Source organism: Crocuta crocuta, unplaced genomic scaffold (assembly GCF_008692635.1).
Source record: "Crocuta crocuta isolate KB4526 unplaced genomic scaffold, BGI_CrCroc_1.0 scaffold78, whole genome shotgun sequence".
Classification (NCBI taxonomy): Eukaryota; Metazoa; Chordata; class Mammalia; order Carnivora; family Hyaenidae; genus Crocuta; species Crocuta crocuta.
Window position 1 is genome coordinate 886799 of NW_027532617.1, and position 11077 is coordinate 897875.

Here is an 11077-nt window from a genome sequence, read left to right on the forward strand (position 1 = left end):
TATATATATATATATATATACACACAATGGAATATTATTCGGCAATCGAAAAGAATGAAATCTCGCCATTTGCAACAACATGGATGGAACTAGAGTGTATTATGCTAAGTGAAATACATCAGAGTCATATAATTTCACTCATATATGGAATTTAAGAACAAAACAGATAAAAATAGGGGAAGGGAAGCAAAAATAAGATAAAAACAGAGAGGGAGATGAACCATTAAGAGACTCTTAAATAGAGAACAAACTAAGGGTTGCTGGCGAGGTGTGTGTGTGGAGGTTGGGCTAAATGGGTGACGGGCATTGAGGAGGGCACTTGTTGGGATGAGTAGTGGGTGTTATATGTAAGTGATGAGTCACTAATCTCTATTCCTAAAACCATCCAGTTACCCAGGTCACTGTTCACACCTGTAAAATATCTTCTACTATACAGATACAACCACTGCCACTACCTCATCTATGCTGTTTTCCTGTGTATTGTACAAAGCGATCAGTTTAAGGTGTAGAATTAGACAAAGGCCAAATCTCTTCTTGTTTTTATAACACAAGGGATTTAAATAACCATCTTATTTGTGAAGTGACTCTTAAATGCCCAGAAAGTTATTGAATGGTGCACTCAAAGCCTCTTGATTTGGGATAAAAAAAAAAAGCAGATAAGCCCTATAGATTTGAATCACCAATTTGATGATGAGTAAAGGGGTTGTGGGAATTTCATAAGAAATAGGAAGGAAGGAAGGAAGGAAGGAAGGAAGGAAGGAAAGAAGAAAACAAAGGAGGGAGGGAGGACTTTGAAGTTCTTGCAGTATTTTAACAGTAGAATGTTGTAACTGCAGTTTTTTACCATGAACCATGCTGTGCACTGAGTCAATGTTCAGTAAACATGGACTAATTTTTATGTTTCAACATCTGTTTTTAAAAACCCTAAAATAAATATGTAAAATTGAGGGGATACCTGGGTGGCTCAGTTGGTTTAGCGTCCAACTCTGATTTTGGCTCAGGTCATTATCTCATGGATTGTGGGACTGAGCCCCATGTTGGGCTCTGTACTGACAGCACAGAGCCTGCTTGATAGTCTCTGTCTCCCTCTCTCTCTGTCCCTCCCCTGCTCATGCTCTCTCTCTCTCTCTCAAAATAAATGAATAAACTTAAAAAATATGTATCATATATATGTGTGTGTATATATGCATGGGTGTGGGAAGTATCCATGAAAGGCTGGAATAGAGGCTTTTTTTTAAGACAAAAATTTTAAAGGAATATAGAAAACAAATCCAAGAAAAAAATCTTTGACTAGAGCATACTGTGAGAGGTCATCAAAATACAGGTCACGAGAAAATGTTAGGATGAAATTTAATGCAATTATCTTGTCACTTTTCCCCTGGTTCTTTTTCGATGACACTGTGCATTCTTTCACAAATGATGCTAGCCTCAGAAACACTACCAAGAAATGCAATGGCTTACGAATCAATGACGAAGACTACTGTCTGCACCGAGCAATACAGAGACCTGGACAAGTGCTGTCCTGCCCGCCTCCATACCTGCTGTTTTGATAACATTTTTTCTTTTATTTCTAACTCCATTTTTAACTGTCTTTCCAGAAAGGCAGCTTTCTTCATGATAGTTGCTATAGTGATCTCCTTCTGATGAAGTTCCTCTGTTAGGTCCGAGATTTCGTTCCTCATTCTTTCCTGCTCAGAGCCCTGGCACTCCTCCTCCTGAGAGAGTTGGCTTCTTATCTGCGGCAGATATGTTCCAGTAAATATCAACAGATCTTTTTATTTATAAAGAACTTCAAGCTTTTGTTAGCCANACTTTTCTTCTTTCAAATTCAAAATTCCATTTCTCACTTCTATTTTCTATTATATGCAAATCACCGCGTACTACTGATACTACTTTGACAACCACTCTGACAGGAAGGTGGACAAAACATCAAGCACTGAACGTCTGGCTTCATTGAGGTATAATTAGTATACAAAAGCTGCATGTACTTATCATACACAATTTGGTGAATTTGGACATACACGTATGTTACTATTACCACAATCGATGTAATAATCATACCCATTATCTCCAAAGGTTTCCTTGTGTCCCTTTGTTGCTTTAAATTCTTTTTTCATGGTCAGAACACTTAATGTGAGATCTACCCCTTTAAATTTTAAGTGCATAACTGAGGAACAAGGGGGAGAAACTGAGGAACAGGAGGGAGAAGAAGGGGGGAAATGGTGGGGGAAAGGGAGAGAGGCAAACCATGAGAGACTCTTGAATGCTGACAAAAACTGAGGACTGATGGATGTGGGGGGGAGGGGGGATAGGCATGGAGGAGGGCACTTGGGATGAGCACTAGGTGTTATGTGGAAACTAATTTGACAATAAACTATTTGTAAAAAAAAAAAAAGAAATGTTAAAAAGTAAACTAAGAAACTGGAAAAAAAATTTTAAGTGCATAATACCTTACTGTCAGCTACAGGCCCTGCTCTATAACAACCCATCACACAACCACTGCAGAATGTGTGGTGGAAGAGCTCTAGACTCACTACCCAGAGGTGGGTGGACCAGGCATGTTTTTAGGGAGAAAAAAGTGGCTTAGAACAGTTAGGTGCCTTGTTCAAGGTCATAAAGCTAATGACTGGCAGAGCCGAAACTAGAACCTAGGACTCTTGGTTTTAAATTCAGGGCTTTTTTGACTAAACTGTGTATACTGTTTGTGACTATATGTTTTTCAGAACCACGTTATAATAAATTTCAAATTTCATATGTCCATAAAAACGCATCGCCTCCTCCCCTTTTGCCTGTGGAGTCTCCTATTCTTAACCAGTTAGGCCTTCCCTATCAGCAACCTCTCGTTCACCTTGGGCTCCTCCCCTCCCCAGTCCCACCAAATCTAGTCAGGCAGCAAACTCTGTCCCTTGTACTTCTCAATCTCTCCTCGGCTCTCCATTTCTACTACCACTGTTTTAGTCCAGTCTCTTAACGCCTTTCTAGAAATCATTAACTGTGTCTAATTCTTGAGATCTGGAGATAAAGTACACACTCACTAGGCTCAAGAAGAGTCCACTGTGGGAGACAAAAATAAACAATCGATGTCAGTGGTATGTTCTAGAGGGGTGCTTCACCCAGCCTGGGAATGTCAGCATGGGCTTCTCCGAGGACGAGATGTCAGACAAATACTGAAGATGACTAGAAGCCAGATGGAGGGCAGGGATGGAGAAGGGCTCCCAGGCAAAGAGTGAAGACTGGGAGGCAGAGAGAATGCAGACACAGTGAAGCAAGAGGAGTCTGGAATGGCCAGGCCTTGGCCTGTCGTGAGACATGAGGCTGGAAAGGTGAGCAGAGCCATCCACAAAGAGATTTACATTAATTTCCTCATGTCACTTACTTCTAAAACTGATTTTTTTTTTCATTTCATCTTTAAACACTTCAGGATATATCTGTAAAAGAATAAGGGCACTCTTTCTTTTTTTAAAATAGCCAAATAGCCAGAATACCAATGTAATATCTTAAAAATATTAACAATCCCTCAATATCATCAAATAACAATGTAATATCATAAGAATTTTAACAACTCCATCATATCAAATATCATCAAATATCCAGGGAGTATTCAAATATACAAATATATCAGAAGTGCAAGGGATGTTTTTTGTTTGTTTATTTGAATTGTGATCTAAATATGAGGACTGGCTCATATCTTTTTCAGGTCTTTCTTTTTGTGTGCGTTCTAAGTAGTCTGTATATATCATCTATGCCATGCAAGAGTTCTCTGTTTCACGGAATGAAAAGTTAAGTACGTAACGTTTCACAGCCACATTGCTGGTGACAGGCAGTCTGATTCCAGGACCTTACTACTCACTGTGCCATGTAACTAACCCATGGGCACAGGGCCCTAGAAGGTGGGTCACACATTGGAAAAAGCTAGCGTGGGATGATCTAACATGGAAAGGACATAGTTTGTCCAGAAGGCAAACTTGATCTGTCCTTAGCTTTATACCACCAACCTCCCTTGTGATTTCATTCTTAGTACTAACATTTTTAGAATTTCAGAGTTGGACATGACCTTAGGAATTACATGGTCCAACCTCATCATTGAACAGATGAGAGGAGAAAAAAGGACTCACCAGGAAGGGAACTAACTGTGCTTGAGTTACTCAGCATCTAAGAGCAAATTAAGGGGCCAGGAGACAGAGAGTACAAATGTCCTCACCCTGAGGACAATGTTACAGGCCTCATTTTGTCTCCAATCTTCTCTCTCCAGTTTTTTTCCTTACAATTTATTTGATGAAACAACAAAGCTGTTCTGGGGTTTGTCCCCATTTGGACTATGCTGATTACTTCCCTGTTGTGTAGTTAACGTGTTCTCTTAAGATGGAACTTTTAAAATGTACAAACGTGAATATACTATTATGAGAAAGGAGTAAACTATTTTTATTATTTTCACAGTGCTTAGATACTAAAACAACATGCTATACAGCAAAGCTTCCTTCTACATGAGATTAATTTACTGAGCTCTAAATGACCTTTAGCTTTATTAAAAATGTCAATTTTATCACAAAACAAAAATAGTTCTACACTGAAAAAAAAGAGAAAGAAATAAAAATACTTGCAAGATTCATAATACATGGCTCTTGTTGCTTTTATTACAAGAGAATGAAAATGCTCTCCACAAACACTTCCTGGGAGCTATAGCTATTTATACCCAATTCATTTGTTACCTTTTCTGCACAGTAGTGCATTATCTAGAGGTCTCCAAGAGCCTGTGAAGAGAATTTGTGCCTAGCACTCTCTCCTTCCGTGTCAAAACTGCCACATCAGTAGATTCCTTATTACTCAAAGTTATATTGAGTCTGGGAGGTTCAGAACAGTGTAACTACACATTAGGTGGCTTTAATCAACCTTTGTATCATAATGCATTTACTGGGGACACGAGTAAAGAATAGGTTTTCAAAGCTATGTTTTTAAATAGCAGTGAAATCAGTTTCATGGGAGTATGTGAAAACTATAAGGAAAATAACCGTTTATTCATAACAGTTTTCTACACTTAATAGCTACCCGACAGTCAACTGTTTGGGAGACAGGACTTGCCTTTCACATCACTGTAGTTCCTACAGAAATAAGCAGAATAGTTAGGGTCCTACTCGATGCTCAGTAAATGTCTGTTGACTTTATACAAACAACAACTGAAGTTATGAGCCTGTACAATTATGGGAGACCTTCATCTTCATTCATTCTCCAAATACTTATTTTCACTTTTGTGTGCTGGGTGCCGTGCTGGGACAGATGTGATTCAAAGCCATGCTCAGGGTTCTCCGACTTTCAACAATTGTTTACATCATGTAACATTGGATATTTACATGTGATCCTCAAACCTAAAGACCAGAGACGTGGGTAGCAGCCATGATAAGCTTCATGGAAAGGAAGCCGCTACTGGATTTGCTAGGGAGAGAAGAGAGTATATTTTGCGTAGACAGCTGGGAACCACAAGGTGTTCAAGGTCAGTGCCCGGGCCTCATTCATCCTTACATTCCTAGCTCCTGGCAGATGACCTGGCGCGTGTTAGGTGCCTGGTGACAAAGGGTGGGTGTAACCATAAACAAGACAGCCTTTGCTTACTAGGTGCTTCCTCTGAGTTAGACAAGCCCTGCTCTAAGCACTTTACGTTTTAAATGGATTTTAATTTAAGGGAAGAGAGTGGACTCTGGAGTTAGACTGCCCGAGTTCAAATCCGACCTCTGCTGCCTAGCAGCTGTGTCATATTGGGGGAAATTACTGAACATCTCTGTGCCGTAGGGTCCTCAAATGAGAAAGGAAGAGAATATTAGCACCTACCTTATAAAATGGCTGTGAGGAATACATGAATTGAGATTTGTTAAATCCTTAGAATGGCTCCCGGCATGGGCATGCGGTCAGTGCTATCTACGCAGCTGATAGTAGCAGCTCTTATCAGCTCCATTAATCCTCATCCTGATTTGAGGAGGGAGGCGCTAATGATCCCACCCCCCGGCTAGAAATGATGCTGAGCAACTTGCTCAGGCAACTCCCCCAAGCTCATGCACCTAATATATGGTTGTATGCCTGAGTCTGTGCTCTCATTCTCCTCGCTCTAAGCTACCTGTCACGGGGCCACAAGGCCCTTCACGTTTTAGAACAACGGCAATTGAAGGCTTGTGTTTTTTCCACATGACACAGAAGGATGTAGGAATTAGCAGCCCGGTAGGTTATCATCTTTGGGGGGCATACAGAAGGAAAAACGAAGGAAATGAGAGAAAGAATGTTTTCCCCTCTGTATTCAGAGGCTTCAGAAGCCCATGCTTTTCCATACCTTTTTCAATTCTTTTTCATGATTTGGCTGATCTAGGGTCACTGAAAACAACTCTTTCCTTTTCCTTTCCGGTTCTTTAGCAGGTGAGTAAGATGATTCATGTCTACAGATTAAGATGAATAAAAAACGAAACTTTGCTGAGTAAACTGTTGTGATTATATTGTTAATTTAGACTACTGTAGGTTGCAGAGAGAGATTACTAGTTTATTGGAAAATTTTCAAGCTGCAGAAATTGCAAATGCTAATACATTCAGATCCCCTAAGTATTTACATATTTAAGTGAGTGCAAATGGTTTTAGTGAAAAAAGAAAAATAAAAGGTAGCAATTAATATAGAAATTCAGTTATACGTTGAAAATGGGCAGAATACTGGCTTTGCATATGTAGATAGGATTTTTATATAAGAAAAGTGTTTTCTATAATAAAATGGCTTGGGAACGCCTTAAAAAAAGGGAACACATTTAACTTGCTTCTACATCGTGGAAAGGAACTATGTCAGGGGAAGTCTGACGGGAGCAATGACTCCATAAAAGGGATCCAAAATGACTAAATCCGATAATCTGCCCAGAGAAAGCTCATAATTTCTTCTTTGGTTGCTTCATTTATAAAATGGAATTGCCAGCACATATGGATACCAGAGGGGAGAAGCAGAAACTAGTACAGAAAATACAATTTCCACAGGAAGTTTGGACAAGTATAAACAGGTTCCCTGCTATATCAGGGAAGTTGGTAAATATAAAAATCACTAAAAATCACTTGTACTCACCAGGCAAGGAAAGTGGCATGCTTTCTATGGATTGACTAATCTGGGGCAGTCTGGTGTTTTGAGGAATGTACCCACGTATGAGTGAGTACAATTTCGGATTTCCAAACAACTTCTTAAAAAGTTTCATAAATCAAAAACTTAAGCCACACAAACAAAACAAAATCTGTGTAATGACAGAAATAACTAATGTAAATGTTGAAAATAAAGGGATCTTTTTAAAAGGTATAAATTAATAGTGCTATCCCTGAGGTACTTACGTCTAGACCAGATTGCTTTTTTTCTGATAATCAAATAAATATGTTAACTGTAGAGAACAGAGTATATCAGAGTATATACTGCTATAATGTTATCATCAGGGAAAAAGCATTGTTGGCATTTTTGTGAATACTGATTGTCTTTTGCCTATGCATGTGTGTATAAACATATACATATCTATAAATATATACATATGCATATATATGTATATGTGTATAAATGCTATCCATACAATTAGAATGTACTGCACACATTATTTTTCAGTCCCTTTTGTTTCCTACTCAGTAATCTATTGTGATTAATATTGTTAATCCAATATTCTCTTTAAACATTATTTCAGAATCAGTCTTAAATTTTTCTCATTTGCTATTATTTGAAAAGGGTAAGAAATGAAATTTCCTATTTTTCAATTCTTCCTGAGCAGTTTCAGGGAGTAGAATGCTGATCTGAATGAGGAGGGGGACCACATCATGGTTGTGTAAATTTCAGAGTGACTAGAACACACACAGAACTTCAACGTGGACAAGTTCAAAGAAGAAAACAATAATCATGCTAATATAAATAGATACAGGAATTATCAGTTGTTGTGTAGAAAGGGAATGTTGGAATTATTTTTAATAACTCTCAGAACATATCAGCCCAAGGTGCTTCTGTAGCTCAAAAAAAGAAAAAGCTAACAAAATCTTGGCATTATTGAGAAAGGTTCTGACAATGAATAAAAGCATTCCTATGTTACTTCTATAAAACTATTGTGCATCTGCACTTAGAAGTCTGGGCTGCTTCATCTTAATACAACTGTAAAGAAGAAACAGAGTCCAAATAAAAGAAACCAAAACAATAAAGAGGCTAGAATCACACTGATATGAGAACAAACCAAAGGATTAGAAATTTCCAATGGGAAAGAGGAAGGCTGAGAAGACTGCCCAGAGTCTAAAATACAATGGAAGTTGTGAAAAGTTAAATATCTATCTTTTCATCAAATCTCAGAGTACCAGAATTGAGGAATACCCTCCAAATGAGAAAGGTGAAAGATCAAAATAAATATCAACTTAAATAGAGAATGGCATTAGGCACAACAAGAGATTTGTATTGGCCAAATATGCAAATAACTGCAAGATTTTAGATTAAATCAGGGGCGCCTGGGAAGATAAGTCGGTTAAGCGTCCGACTTGGATCAGGTCATGATCTCACGGTTTGTGGGTTCAAGCCCCAAGTAGGGGTCTGTGCTGACAGCTAGCTCAGAGCCTGGAGCCTGCTTCAGATTCTGTGTCTCCCTCTGTCTCTGACCCTCCCCTGCTCACACTGTCTCCCTCTCTCTCCCAGAAATAAATAAAACATTAAAAACAATTTAAAAAAAGACTTTAGATTAAATCCTGTATTGAAGGAAAGTTGCAATGTCTGGAATTCAGTATGGGCCTTGTGAGACACCTCCACATAAAGTAACGACCGTGCTCTTCCACAGGACCAGAGCTAGGCAGGGGGTAAAAGGTTTGCTTTTCTAGGAAATTTCTTATGTTTTTAGGCATATGTATTGTGCAAAGACATTTCTCACCAACTCACCACACTGGAACAGTGCCTTGCACATTATATGTTTCCACTGGATTTATGGCCATTTATTTAATGGCCAGTGACAATAATATATCACTTGCATGTAGAACACTCCACAATGCTGACTGGAGAATAGGCATTCTACTATCGTTGGTGAGACACACAATAGGTCATTGTAGGAACCTTAATTTGCCATTTGCCGTAACGTAGAGCTCAAAAAAATGTGAGCAGGTCCCACTCCTTTAAAGAAATAATTGTTGCCTTTGCAACAATGTAATCATCTTTCATTAAAATATCCCTTACCATTTGGTTAGTCAATTTTTAAAGTCCTATCATTGGTCTTGCATGAGCCTTCAGAGCTGAGGAGAATTCAAGTTCCAACAAGAATGAACATCAATGAATAGAACAGTCAAACTTTCTACTCACAAGTATGAATATTTAATAATCCTTAGCAGTCCCATTTCCTTTGTGGTTATGGAGTACACAGTATCTGTCTGATTTTAAAACAGGAAAAAAATCTGTTCTAACAAACCCTTAATGGAACTGACAAGGGAGTGAGTATGGAGACCAAAATAAATACGACATTTGCTAGTGAAGAAGTTAATAACAGGTTTGTAGGCAATCAAGATAAAAGCATTTGAAAATATGGAATACATCTTATTTAGCAATATATACAATTAAATATCAGCCCTATACTACTGCCTTTACACTCTCCTGAAAAATACAAGTTCTAAGAAAATTTGTGATGTACCGTGATACATAAGTATCCAGACACCAGAACATATACATTTTTTCTAGGAAAGTGAATATATTAATTTTGAAGGTGAAATAATCACTGATCTTATTTTTCATATCTAATATTCCCCAATAAATAACAGCATGTAAATATAAAACAAATAGGCTTTTTAATCTAGCTTTAAATCTAAAGCTCTTAAAATCTTCAAACATTATGCCTTAAACAGTTTCTCTCAGGGTTCTGAATATAAAGAATATACCTTTTCTTATTTTCGTGAGTATTTTGGCATTCTCCTATTTTTAATAATTCCCTGTGCAGCTGTAATCGTTCCATTTCTATAATTCTCAAGAGATCATCACGTGACTGTAACTCACTTTTCACTTCTGAGAGTCCTGCTTCCATGGCCTAAATAAAAACATCAAAAAATATTCAATGTTCATATCTGGATATCATGATGGGTAGTATATTTAAAAATGATTAACATCTATGAACCAGCCTAATTTCAAATGAACTAGTATTTAGTCCTTTTTCTAGTTCTTTGCTGGCTCTGTCTTACAGAATTTCATTCCTTCATTCATTTGTTCAATAAATATTTGCTGAGCCCTTATTATGTGCTCAACACTGGGGAGGATACTAAGACTCTTCTCAGGAAGCTTACAGTCTAGTCATAAAGAAAAGGCAAAGAATAATCAAATAGTCACACAAATATGGTCACATTGTATGTAAATTTGAGAGAATCACAGAAGTACGAATAAACTATTAATGTGTAAAATTTGGATTAATGCAAATAATTCCCAATGTAAACAATACAAGAGCCAACACCATGAGTTATAAACCATCTTTATGGTTCCTCTGTTGCCCAGTAGTAGCCCTACTTTATCTGGCAACTAGAAACACCAGCAGTCCTGTGAGCCCACGGTTTTATTTTGTTGACAAGAAGCTCGGGCAAGTTTAAAAGCTGTTGGGAAGGGTCCCCTCAGGAGAGAGGAGGTTTACCAGTAATGGTGTTGTTCTTGAGAAGTGGGTAGGGTAGGTCCCCAAGCACCAGTGGAAGAGTTGTGTACAGCAAAAGGAAAGAACGCAGGAAGAATGGAATGTAAAGCAGTATGAGTATCTGGATATGGAAAGATAAGACAGTGGCTCTCTGTTGGCTTCTCTTTTCCTCGGGAAGTAAAAAGGCAATGTCCCTGGAAGAAGGGGAGGTCGGGATGTGGGAGTGATTTTTAAGAGTGGAGAAGGTTTGAAATGGCCTGCCACGGGAACAGGAGAATTAGCTGAGTGAAACAACAGAGTAGGAATTCTGGCAGTGTTGGGCATTCGTTTGAGATCTGTGATCCTGACCTGTTGAGAGTGATTTTCTCCAGGAGTGCTTGGCTGTTCTCCGGGAGAGGGGAAAGGCAGAGTGCTTTTGTATCATTGGTTTTTTTTTTTTTTTTTTTTTTTTACTTGCTTTTTTG

General features: G+C 38.3%; 1 protein-coding gene and 1 long non-coding RNA gene across 7 annotated transcripts in view; one reads left to right on the top strand and one right to left on the bottom strand.

The window, feature by feature from the left end:
* Positions 1–11077, bottom strand: part of DEUP1 (deuterosome assembly protein 1) — an 85704-nt gene that overhangs the window by 33425 nt on the left and 41202 nt on the right. For all 6 annotated transcript variants that reach the window (XM_077780632.1, XM_077780631.1, XM_077780635.1 and 3 more), the window contains 3 exons: positions 9880–10025; positions 6317–6419; positions 1539–1736 (listed from right to left, as the gene is read on the bottom strand). In XM_077780632.1, coding sequence (XP_077636758.1) covers positions 1539–1736; positions 6317–6419; positions 9880–10025 — 447 coding nt within the window. The remainder of the gene's footprint in view (positions 1–1538; positions 1737–6316; positions 6420–9879; positions 10026–11077) is intronic.
* Positions 1–11077, top strand: part of LOC144245202 (uncharacterized) — a 25708-nt gene that overhangs the window by 12973 nt on the left and 1658 nt on the right. The window lies entirely within an intron of this gene.